Here is a 13,822-nt window from a genome sequence, read left to right on the forward strand (position 1 = left end):
TTAATAGACATTTACAGAACATTCTGCCCAATGGCTGCAGAACATTTTACCCAAGAACACATGTTATGTTTTCCAGGATATATCACATATTAGGTTGCAAAATAAGTCTTAACAAATTTAAGAATGTTGAAATCATACAAAGTATGTTTTCTGACCACAGTGGAATGAGTATCAAAAGGAAAATTGGAAAATTCACAAATACATGGAAATAGAACAGCACATTTTTGAATAACCAGTGGGTCAAAGAAGAAATCAAAAGGGAAATTATAAAATATGTTGAGACAAACAAAAATGAATATACAACACACCAAAACTTATGGGATGCAGCAAAAGCAGTACTAAGAGGGAAGTTTATAATGATAAACACCCACAGTAAAGAAGAAAGATATCAAATAACCTAACTTTAGACCTCCAGGAACTATGAAAAGAACAAACTAAGCCTCAAACTAGCAGAAGAAAGGAAATTATAAAAATTAGACCAGAAATGAATGAATGAAACAATATCAAGACAATAGAAAAAAATCAATGAAACTTAAGAGTTGGCAGTCAATATTTTAGGTAGGTTAAATTGTAATCATTAAGTCATACAAGTTCATGTGTGAAAAATTAGAGAGAAATTCTTATTTAAAACTTACCAAATTATTTCTAGAGTTGACTCAAAAAATTACTGAACAATGTTGTTTAGGGAAAAAAAAGTCAGAATTTTATCTTAATTGCAGTTCTACCCATCATTCCTGGGTAATATTAGCAACACTGTAGAGGAAGGCATAGCTTCTTTATATAGATTTTGGAAGGCCCCTTCAATTTACAGTGGTTTATGTAGAATCACTTGAGATACCCTACCACAAAAGGTATACAGACTCTTGGATCATATGTACCTGATGAAATTTCTGGATATAACTAATGATTTGTATTAAAGGAATAGAGCAGCGACCTAAAAGAATAAAAGAAACAGAAAAATGAATGAATTGTGGAAAGAGCACAATAGAAGTTAAAAACAGGGTATTACATTTCTTACTTATTTTTCATTATAATCTAGGGGAGAAATTACAATCTAGCATAGGCAATATTTGTTGACTATACAAGACCAGTGCTCTAACCCCTGAGCTATGGAGCCAACCATTATTTGTTGACTATAAACCCATTGAGCCTTCTTTCCTTATAAGTAAAAGTAATTATTGGGCAAAATGATGTATTGAAGTATATCATTATATCAGCTCAAAAGTATTTATAACATATAGGTATTTCTTTATTAGTTTCAGAGGTAGAGCTTAATGATTTATCTGTTGCATATAACACCCAGTACTCATTATATCAAGTGCCCTCCTTAATGCCCATCATCCAATTATCCCTTCCCCTACCACCCACCTCTCCTCCAGCAACCCTCAGTTTGTACCTACAGTTAAGAGTCTCTTATGGTTTGCTTCCCTCTCAATTTTCATATTATTTTTTCCTTACCTTCCCCTATGTTCATCTGTTTTGTTTCTTAAGTTCCACATATGAGTGAAATCATATGGTATTTGCCTTTCTCTTATTGACTTACTTCACTTAGCATAATACCCCCTAGTTCCATCCATGTCATTGGAAATGACAAGATTTCATTCTTTTTGATAGCTGAGGAATATTCCATTGTATATGTATACCACCTCTTCTTTATCCATTCATCTGTTGATGGACATCTTGGCTCTTTCCATATTTTGGTTATTGTGGACATTGTTGCTATAAACATTGGGGTACATGTGCCCCTTTAAATCACTATCTTTGCATCCTTTGGATAAATACCTTGTAGTGCAATTGCTGGGTCATATGGTAGCTCTATTTTCAACTTTTTGAGGAATCTCCATACTGCTTTCCAGAGTGGCTGCACCAGTTTGCATTCCCACCAACAGTATAAGAGGATTCCCTTTTCTCTGCATCCTCGCCAACATCTCTCATTTCCTGAGTTGTTAATTTTAGCCATTCTGATGGTGTGAGGTGGTATCTGATTGTGGTTTTGATTTGTAGTTCCCTGATGCCAAATGATGTTGAGCATCTTTTCATGTGTTTGTTGGCGACTTGTATGTCTTCTTTGGAGAAATGTTTGTTCATGTCTTCTGTCCATTTCTTGACTGGATTTTTTGTTTTTGGGGTGTTGAGTTTGGTAAGTTCTTTATACATTTTGGATACTAGCCCTTTATCTGATGATACATTTGCAAATATCTTCTCTCATTCCATAGGTTGCCTTTTAGTTTTGCTGACTGTTTCCTTTGCTGTGCAAAAGCTTTTTATCATGCTGAAATCTCAGTAGTTCATTTTTGCTTTTGTTTCTCTTGCCTTTGGAGACGTGTCTAGCAAGAAGTTGCTGCGATTGTGCTCTCCTCTAGGATTTTTGATGGATTCCGGTCTCACATTTAAGTCTTTCATCCATTTTGAGTTTATTTTTGTGTATAGTGTAGGAAAGTGGTACAATTTCATTCTTCTGCATGTTGCTGTCCAATTTTACCAACACCTTTAGTTGAAAAGACTGTTTTTTTCCCCCCATTGGATATTCTTTCCTGCTTTGCCGAAGATTAGTTGACCATAGAGTTGAGGGTCCATTTCTGGGTCCTCTATTCCATTCCATTGATCTATGTGTCTTTTTGTGCCCATACTATATGTGTTTTGTAGATCCCTATATTCCTTACCTTTGGCATTTTCTCTATGCACAATGCCTTCCCCTACCCTATTCATGGAGAAGACTATTCTGGCAGTTACTACATAGACTTAAAGTGTGACAGGAAAGCATGCAAGTGATGCCATGTTTTTCAGGCAATTGATTTACTTACAGAAGGTCAATCCTCTGCTAGCACACAGACTTTGACCTCAGAATTTATATGGGTAGGGTGACAAGTAGGGAATTTTCTTGGTAGGGAAAGAAGTAAATCACTTTTTCTCTGCTGGGGTGGGAAGGGTTAGATGTGAGAGAGACAAATGGTTGGGGTGGTAAAGAAATATATTGGTCTTAAAAGGGCAGAAAGCTGGGTAAACATTTTTTTTTTTTTTTTATCAGATGAAACAGGCTAAACCGAGGTCTTTTCCTTTCCTATCATGCTCCACAAAAGTAAATCTGCATTATAGAGCTCTAAGGATACAAAGAAAAAAATTCTCTAAAACTCTAAGAAGCACTGAAAATATATTTCTGTGTGTTGTGAACTTTTTTTTTGACAATATATAAGGACCCCTAACCTGCTCCCTTCTGTCTCCATGTATATCTCTCTTTTTTGACTCTTCATTGTTTTTGGTTAGAGAAAAATAATATACATTCATGCAATTAAAGTTGGGATCAGGTTGCCTTCATTATCACCTGTGCACAGCTTGTGAATCTGACAGATAAATGTCTAACTTAGACATGCAAGGTCTCTCTTCTGACTTCCTACATGATTTTACAGACTTCCAGAGCTCATGTAGCTTTTCCAGATTTTTTCAAGAATGCCACAGCAGAGTGGTGGGCAAGGGAAATTATAGATTTCTATAATAACCAGATGAAGTTTGATGGCTTGTGCATTGTAAGTAAACATTATGCAATTTATATTTTAAGTTGTTATTGTTTTATTTCTTATGTAGTTGTTATGCAGAATTCTTACTAGATTCTAATAATTCCAACAAAGTATTTTTTGTGAAAATAGCCCACTCATTTTTCCATAGAAAGGAAAGGCTTTTCCATATGCATAGGACTGTAAAATACAGTGTTAGCAATTCATTTTATGTGTACGGATGCTATTTCCTGAATATTTTCAACTTCACCAAGGAACCAAAAATAAAACCTCTCTTTATAACTATTTATAAATGCTTATAAACATTTATTTTAATTTTATTCAATGTAGGAATAAATCTCACCTAACTGTCAGTTGTTGGTATAAGAAATCATAATCTCTTACAAATATAGCAAATTATCTTTCAAACAATGTCCTAATTTTAGATGTAACTTTAAAATGTTGGTAGTAAGAGGGGATGGAGCTGAAATGGTGGAGTATTGGGAGGACCCTAGGATTGCCTCATCCTTCGAACACAGCTAGATAGATATTAAATCATTCTGAATACCCAAGAAATTGATCTGATGACTGACAGAACAAACTGTACAACTAGAGGGAGAAAAGAGGCCACATCGTGGAAGGTAGGAGGTGCAGAGATGTGGTTTGGGGAAGAAATGATCACAGGTGCTGCTAAGGGGAGGGAGCCCTAGTTTTTGAGAGAGACAAAAGTGAGAGGAGCACATGGGATCACATAAGGAAGACACTTCCCCAAAGCCACTGGCTGGGAAAATGAGAAAGGGTGATTTTCATGAGTTTTTGCAACCAGCAGGGCTCAAAAACTGGAGTTTTGGAGGTCCATAGTGTGTCTGGGATAGAGCCCTAAGGGTACTGACCTACTCCTGTAGAAAATGCAGGCAGATAACACTAAGACATACGGTGCGATCTGAAGATTGCCTAAGATGCACTGGGAGAGGCTGTTCCCTCTTCTTGGAGCACATCTGAGAGAATGCTCTCTGAGAGTGCCTCTCTGAGTACAAAAGAGCTGGCTGGCACCATTTCCCTCCCCTGCCCCTCAACATAGCACAAGGACACTTGCTGAAGGTGTGTAGCCCAGACACTGGCTGTTTAGTGTGCTTTGCTCCAAATCTCATGCTCTTGCCCTCTGGCGCGACTGCCCTTTTGGGTTAAACCTGCATCAACCCCAGCACTTCTAGACCCTCCCTGAGAAGACCAATGCAAGTCCCCACCACACCAGGTCCCTAAAGTTTGGAGTTTTAAAGCTTGGCCATCCAGGCTGCAATAGAGCCCAAAGTGCACTGTGCTTCTCCAAGCAGGCAAGCAACTTAGACACAGACAGTATGAAAACAACAATCTGAAAAGTGCTTAGAACACACAAGGAGACCCAAGAGGGTCTCCCCGACAGCAGAAGGCACTAAATCCCCTCTCTAGGGACAAAGGAGTTGGCTAGTGCTAATTCCCTACCCTGCTACTCAGCATAAACTAACCTTAGTAAATAGCAAAGGGCCAACGACGGCTGCTTAAACTGCTTACACCAAGTCCTACCCCCTGCATTCCAATGGTACTGCTTTTCTTGGGCAAGTGTGCCTAAGAACCAATGCAGTTGGTCCCTCCCCCAGAAGACCAGCACAAACCCCTGCATGCACCATACCTGTTGACCATAGAGTTCTGTAAAGCTTCAGTTCTAATAGAAATAACATCAGGTCTCTTTTAACATTTTTTTTTTTTTAGATTTTATTTATCAGAGAGAGAGACAGAGGCAGGCAGAGGGAGAAGCAGGCTCCTTGCTCAGCAAGGAGCCCGATGTGGGACTCGATCCCAGGACCCTGGATCATGACCTGAGCCAAAGGCAGACGCTTAACCGACTGAGCCACCCAGGCGTCCCAACATCAGGTCTCTTTTAACAAGCAGATCAAAGCACACCTAGATAAAGCCCACCATACTCTGGCCAAAGTCTAAAGATTTCCCACTTCAGGCAAGGAATAACTCTGCAGAGGACTGACCTGAGGGGTAGAGCAGCCATAACAAAGCAGTAAAGTGCATGCAGCACACACCAGAGACACTTCCTGAACACCAAGCCCTGGACATTATATGACTTCTTTTTCATAAATCCATTACTCTCAGGAGCAGGAAACATAACAGGCTATCATAAAACACAGAAGAAGACAGAAACCTAGACAAAATGACAAGATGGAGAAATTCATCCCAAAAAGAAAGAACAAGAAAGGGTCATGGCCAGGGATCTAATCAAAACAGATATAAGTAATATGCCTGACCCAGAATTTAAAGCAACAATCATAAGGATACTAGCTGGGCTTGAGAAAAGTGTAGAAGACATCAGGAACACATATACCTCAGAGATAAAAGAGATTAAAACCAATCAAGCTGAAATGAAAAATACAATAACTGAGATTCAAACCTGACTGGAAGTAATGACCACAAGATGGAAGAAGCAGAGGAGTGAATAAGTGATATAGAATATAAAATTATGGAAAATAATGAAGCCGAAAAGAAGAGGGAAAGAAAAACATTGGATCATGAAAGTAGACTTAGGGAACTCAGTGACTCTGTGATATATAATAACATTTGTATCATGGTAGTCCTAGAAGAAGAAGAAGAGAAAAGGGGGCAGGTTTATTTGAAGAAATTACAGCTGAAAACTTCTCTAATCTATGAAGGAAACAGACTTCCAAATCCAGGAGACACAGAGAACTCCCATTAAAATCAACAAAAGCCAGCCAACACCTAGACATACCATAGTAAAATTTGCAAAATACACAGATAAGGAAAGAATCTTTAAAGCAGCAAGGGAAAAATATCCTTAACCTGCAAGGGAAGACAAATAAGGTTTACAGCAAATCTATCCACAGAAACTAGCCAGACAAGAAGAGAGTGGCATGATATATTTAGTGTGCTGAATGGGAAAAATCTGCAGCTAAATATACTCTATCCAGAAAGGCTATCATTCAGAATAGAAGGAGAGAGAAAGAGTTTCCCAAACAAACAAAAATTAAAGGAGTTTGTGACCACTAAACCAGCCCTGCAAGAAATATTAAAGGGGACTCTGAATGGGAAAGACCAATAGCAACAAAGACTAGAAAGGTCCAGAGAAAATCTCCAGAAACAATGACAAAACAAGTAATAGAAGGGCACTAAATTCACATCTATTAATAATTACTCTGACTGTAAATGGACTAAATGTTCCAATCAAAAGATATAAGGATGTCAAAATGAATAAAAACAAGGCCTATCTATATGCTAGCTGCAAGAGACTCATTTTTGAACTAAAGACACCTGCAGATTGAAAGTGAGGGGATGGAGAAACACTGACCATGAAATGGACATCAAAAGAAAGCCAGAGTAGCCATACATATGTCAGACAAACTAGATTTTAAATCAAAGACTGTAAGAAGAGATGAAGTGCGGCATTATATTATAATAAAGTGGTTTATCCAACAAGATGATCTAACAACTATAAATCATTTATAGCCCCAAGTTGGGAGCACCCAGATATATAAAACAATTAATAACAAACATAAAGGAACTCATTGATAATACAATGATAGTAAGGGACTTTAACACCCCACTTACAGCAATGGGCAGATCATCTAAGAGGAAGATCAACAAGGAAACAAGGTCTTTGAATGACACACTGGACCAGATGGATGTAACAGATATATTCAGAACATATTATCCTAAAGCAGCAGAACACACATTCTTTTCAAGTGCACATGGGATATTCTCTAGAATAGGTCACATATTAGGTCACAAAGCAGGCCTCAACAAGTACAAAAAGATTGAGATCATACAGTGCATATTTTCAGACCACAACACTATGAAACTTGAAGTCAACCACAAGAAAAAAAATTGGGAAGACCACAAATACAGGGAGGATAAAGAATATCTTGCTAAATAATGAATGAGTCAACTAGGAAATTAAAGAAGAAATAAAAAAAAAATACATGGAAATAAATGAAAATGAAAAGATGATTGTCCAAAACCTTTGGGATGAAGCAAAAGTGGTCATAAAAGGGAAGTATATAGCAATACAGGCCTACCTACAAGAAGCAAGAAAAGTCTCAAATATACAACCTAACCCTACACCTACAGGAGCTAGAAAAAAACAACAAATGAAGCCTAAAGCCAACAGAAGAAGGGAAATAATAAATATTAGAGCAGAAATAAATAATATACAAACAAACAAACAAACAAAAAACCCACAGAAGAAGAGATCAATGAAACCAGGAGCTGGTTCTTTGAAAAAAAATAATAAAATTGTAAACCAGACTTATTAAAAAGAAAAGACAAAGGACCCAAATAAATAAAATCACAAATGAGAGAGGAGAAACAACAACCCACAGAATAACACCACAGAAATACAAACAATTATAAGAGAATAGTATGAGAAATTATATGTCAACAAATTGGACAATTGGGAAGAAATGGATAAATTCCTAGAAACATATAAACTAACAAAACTGAAACAGGAAGAAATAGAAGACTTAAACAGACTGATAACCAACAAAGAAATTGAGTCAGTAATTAAAAATCTCCCAATTAACAAGAGTCCAGTGTCAGATGGCTACTCAGGAGAATTTTACCAAACATTTAAAGAAGAATACCTATTCTTCTGAAGCTGTTCCAAAAAAAATAGAAATGGAAAAAAAAAACTTCCAAACTAATTCTATGAGGCCAGGATTACCTTGACTGCAAAACCAGACAAGGCCTCCACCAAAAAGGAAAATTATGAGCCAATATCCCTAATGAACATGGATGCAAAAATTCTCAACAAAATATTAGTAAATTGAATCCAATAGTACATTAAAAGAATCATTCACCATGATCACATGGAATTTATTCCTGGGTTGTCAGGGTGGTTCAGTATTCATAAATCAATCAATGTGATACACCACATTAATAAAAGAAAGGATAAGAACCATATGATCCTCCCAATAGATGCAGAAAAAGCATTGACAAAGTATAACATCCATTCTTGATAAAAACCCTCAACAAAGTAGGGACAGAGGGAACATACCTCAACATCATAAAGACTGTATAAGAAAAACCCATAGCCAATAACATCCTCAATGGACAAAAACTGAGAGCTTTTCCTCTAAGGTCAGGAACAAGACAGTGATATCCACTCTCACCACTGTTATTTAACATAATACTGGAAGTCTTGGTCTCAGCAGTAAGGTAACAAAAAAGAAATAAATGGCATCCAACTGGCAAAGAGGAAGTCAAACTTTTACCCTTTGCAGATGACATGATACCCTATGTAGAAAACCTGAAAGACTCTGTCAAAAAAATTACTAAAACTCATACATGAATTCAGTAAAGTCCCAGGATACAAAATCAATGTACAGAAATCTGTTGCATTTCTGTGCACCAATAATGAAGCAACAGAAAGAGAAATCAAGGAACCTATCCCATTTACAATTGCACCAAAAACTATAAGATACCTAGGAATAAACCTAACCAAAGAGATAAAAGATCTGTACTCTGAAAACTGTAGAACACTTATGAAAGAAATTGAAGAGGACACAAAGAAATGGAAAAAACATTCCATGCTCATGGATTGAAAGAACAAATGTTAAAATGTTTATACTTCCCAAAGCAATCTACACTTTTAATGCAGTCCCTGTCAATATACCACCAACATTTTCCACAGAGCTGGAACAAACAATCCTAAAATTTGTATGGAACCAGAAAATACCTCGAATAGCCAGAAGAATGTTGAAAAAGAAAGCCAAAACTGGTGGCATCACTATTCCAGACTTCAAGCTCTATTACAAAGCTGTAGTCATCAAGACAGTATGGTACTGGCACAAAAACAGACACATAGATCAGTAAAACGGAAGAAAACCCAGAAATGGACCCACAACTCTATGGCCAACTAATCTTCGACAAAGCAGGAAAGAATATCCAATGGAAAAAAGACACTGTCTTCAACAAATGATACTGTGAAAACTGGATAACAAAATGTAGAAGAATGAAACTGGACCACTTCCTTACACCATATACAAAAATAAATTCAAAATGGATGAAAGACCTAAATGTGAGACAGGAAACCATCAAAATCCTAGAGGAAAACACAGGTAGTAACCTCTTTGACTTCGGCTGTAGCAACTTTTTACTAGATATGTCTCCGGAAGCAAGGGAAGCAAGAGCAAAAATGAACTATTGGGATTTCATCAAGATAAAAAGCATCTAAACAGCAAAGGAAACAATCAACAAAACTAAAAGTCAGCCTATGGAATGGGAGAAGATATTTGCAAATGTCTTATCAGATAAAGGGCTAGTATCCAAAATCTATAAAGAGCTTATCAAACTAAACATCCAAAAAACAAATAACCCAGTTGAGAAATGGACAGAAGACACAAACAGACATTTTTCCGAAGGAGACAGACAAATGGCTAACAGACACATGAAAAGATGCTCAACATTACTCATCATTAGGGAAATACAAATCAAAACTACAATAAGTTATCACCTCACACCTGTCAGAATGTCTAAAATTAACAACACAGGAAACAACAGGTGTTGGTGAGGATGCAGAAAAAGGGGAACTGTCTTACACTGATGGTGGGAATGCAAACTGGTGCGGCCACTCTGAAAAACAGTATGAGAGTCCTCAAAAAGTTAAAAATAGACCTACCCTACAACTCAGCAATTGCACTACTAAGTATTTACCTGAAGGATGCAAAAATACTGATTCAAAGGGATACATGCACCCCAATGTTTCTAGCAACATTATCAACAATAGCCAAATTATGGAAGAGCCCAAATGTGCATTGACTGATGAATGGATAAAGAAGTGGTGTGTGTGTGTGTGTGTGTGTGTATTTACTCAGCCACAAACAAGAACAAAATCTTGCCATTGGCAACAACATGGGTGCAGCTAGAGACTATTATGCTAAGTGAAATAAGGCAGTCAGAGAAAGACAAATACCATATGATTTCACTCATATGTGAAATTTAAGAACTGTAACAGTTGAACATATGGGAAAAAAGAGAGAGGCTAACCATAACACTCTTAACTATAGAGAACAAACTGAGGGTTGCTCTAGGGGAGGTGGGTAGAGGGATGGTTTAAATGGATGATGGGTATTAAGGAGGGCACTTGTGATGAGCACTGGGTGTTGTATGTAAGTTATGAATCACTAAATTCTACACTTAAAAAATAAAAGTAAAAAAAATAAAGAAATAAAAAGTTTTCTCTATGTATAAACTATATTTTGTGGTTTTAAAAACCACATATAATTGCTTTTGTAAAAAAGCAATTGATTGAAGGCTCTGGGGCAGGAATGGAGAGAAAGACATGGGAGAATATACACCATTATAATTTAAATTTATGTTTAGAAAACATAGAAAATTCACTTTTTTATTTATATTTTATCTATAGAAAAAACAGGACACTTTATGTTTTTCAAAAGGAGTCATGAAATGTAAAAAAGAAACACAGATAAATTAAATCTTTAGTATTGAGATGCCTTATATTTTTGCTCTTTAGAATAGTGAATGTGCTCAAATATGCTGCTTTAATTTATTGGCTCTCTGAATTAGTTCCTTTGAGAATATATCTTCTAAAGGCTTTTTGTTCACTTTTCTCTCTTTTTTTAAGGACATGAATGAACCATCAAGTTTTGTGCATGGAACAGTTGGTAATAAATGCAGAAATACAGAGTTAAATTATCCGCCTTATTTCCCAGGTACAATATTGTTGCTACACCTTTGATGTTATCGGTATTTATTAATAAGGTTTATACACCTTATGATGTAGGGAATAAGTTTCACATTCCTAATTCCCACTACCCATCTACACATTGAACCATAACTCAACCCATTAGCAATACTATTTAACATTATTTTGAGAAGAAAAATCAAGAAATATGTTGTATTTATATGAACACATTCCTAACTAAACATGCTTAAAATTGTTACTTTTGACTTTCTTGAGAATCTCCCCAGATTTGAAAATTCTCAATAATTCTTAAGATTAAAAAAAAAACTTTTATGAAGTTTTCTTTTTAAATTTTTCTTCATTAGGAAAAAAATGAAAGAATACGGATAGCACTTCTTTGGTCATTCCTGACTCAAGAAAAAGGGGTCTAGTCACTCAGCACTCATCCTCCTACTCTTATGTTCATAAACTGTTGACATCTAAAGTGATGGCAAAGCTCTGAAAAAAATGCATCTTTAGCTGAGAAAAAGTGGATAAAAAAATAAGTGTTGTTATAGCATTTGCCCAGTTCTTATCCCCAGGGCTTTATGTTACCAAGTGGATTTTTAATAAAAGTCTATTTAATCAGTATGTCACATCTGAGTGCTCAAAATATAGTAGACATTTAGGAGTACCCTTTTTATTTCAGGTTTTTATTAATTCATGTTAATTGGTAACATTTTCGTTGCTGAGTACAGTAAAATTTCCATATAGTTTTCAGTCACAATTGTAACTACAGTCAGTTACACTTGCAGATTTTTTTTTCATTTGTAATTAGCAGAGACAAAGTGTACAAATGGTTAAAAAATCAATATTATTTTAAAACAATGATTAATGATTTTGCCAAAAGAATTTATAGTTATGATTTATACATTTGGATACAGGGTACTTTATAATATATTAATATTTTTCCATTGCCTCTTCCCAGAACTCACAAAAAGAACTAATGGATTACATTTCAGAACTATGTGTATGGAAACGGAGCAGATTCTTAGTGATGGATCACCTGTTTTGCATTACAATGTTCACAATCTATATGGATGGTCACAAATGAAACCTAGTTACGAGTAAGCAATGTTCATAATTATTCTTTTTGACTCTTCATTATCTTTTAGATATTAGATTTAATGTTTTACCTACTTCAAGATTTCTTCCCTGCTGACCTTATCTGGTAGCACTTTCCTTCCCAATGTTGTAACTTACTTGGTCCTTTATGGCACTTAGAATTATTGTGTTTCTCTCTCTCTCTTTCTCTTCCTCTCTCTTCATGTGTATTATTTATCATTGTTTTAAATTTTCATCCCATTCCAAAAGCAATTCTGAACAATGTTATTTTGTTCCGCAATAGCTCATAAAAGCACAGTGATTAATAAATAATAGGTGTTCAATAAATAGTCGTGGATGAATAAATGAGTAAATAATATATAATTGATGTAATTAATTAAGGCATTAAAGTTTGGTTAAATCTGTTATTTAAATCTATTATAACCAAGTTACAATATGTGTAAGTGAACTTGATTTAATGTCCACAATAAAAAAACTTTTATGCGAGGCCAGTGATGATGGAACACAAACTATTCTTTGAATATCAAGTCTTTATTAGCACTGTCCAATAAGACTTTCTGTAATGATAGAAATGTTTTATAATTCTTAGGCTGTCCAATATGGTATCTACTATCCATATAAGGCTATTGAACAATATGGCTAGTGTGACTCATAAATGGAGTTTTATTTTATTTTATTTTTTAAGATTTTATGTATTTATATAATTGAGAGAGAAAGAGAGAGTGCAAGAGAGAGAATCTCAAGCAGACATTCTGCTGAGTGTGAAGCCTGACATGGGGCTTGATCTCATGACCCTGAGATTATGACCTGAGCTGAAGTCAAGAGTTGGACACTTAACTGAGTCACCCAGGCATCCCCAGAAACAGAATTTTAAATTTTATTTAATTGTAATAAATTTAAATTTAAATTAAATAGTCCCATGTGGCTAGTGTTCACCATATCACACAATGCAGCTTTAGGTCACTAGTTCTTTGTTGTTGTTGTTTTTTAATACTTTATTTACTTATTTGACAGGGAGAAAAACACAAGCAAGAGAGGGAACACAAGCAGCAGGAGTGGGAGAGGGAGAAGCAGGCTTCCCGCTGAGCAGGGAGCCCGATGCGGGGCTCAATCCCAGGACCCTGGGATCATGACCTGAGCCAAAGGCAGACGCTTAACCAACTGAGCCACCCAGGTGCCCCTAGGTCACTGGCTCTTAACTACACAGTATAATCACCTGGAGATTAAAAAAAAAAATTGGATTTAATTGGTCTGTACTATACCTAAGACCTGAATTTTAAAAAATTTCCCAAGTGACTCCAGTGAGCATGTAGGGTTGAAAACCACAACTCTAATATATGACTGAAGTTGGTAAAAGAATGAAAAGCATTTTGGAGTAAAGGGTATGGGTAATATCTCCTCAGTTAGTGAAACATCCTTATCTTAGAACCAAACTTTTTCAACCTAGAAGAGGTGAATTATTTAAGATATTATCACATGAATGAATGACCACAGATTTGTTCCCCAAATTTAAATGTAGGACACT

At 35.9% G+C, this 13,822-nt stretch overlaps 1 protein-coding gene across 1 annotated transcript in view; it reads left to right on the forward strand.

Annotated features, from left to right (window-relative positions):
- The window catches only part of SI (sucrase-isomaltase), a 98,123-nt gene that overhangs the window by 62,419 nt on the left and 21,882 nt on the right, over positions 1-13,822 (forward strand). Inside the window, exons 34-36 of the mRNA XM_021702632.1 lie at positions 3,408-3,524; positions 11,134-11,221; positions 12,161-12,299. Coding sequence (XP_021558307.1) covers positions 3,408-3,524; positions 11,134-11,221; positions 12,161-12,299 — 344 coding nt within the window. The remainder of the gene's footprint in view (positions 1-3,407; positions 3,525-11,133; positions 11,222-12,160; positions 12,300-13,822) is intronic.

The sequence above is a fragment of the Neomonachus schauinslandi genome, chromosome 1 (genome assembly GCF_002201575.2).
Source record: "Neomonachus schauinslandi chromosome 1, ASM220157v2, whole genome shotgun sequence".
NCBI lineage: Eukaryota > Metazoa > Chordata > Mammalia > Carnivora > Phocidae > Neomonachus > Neomonachus schauinslandi.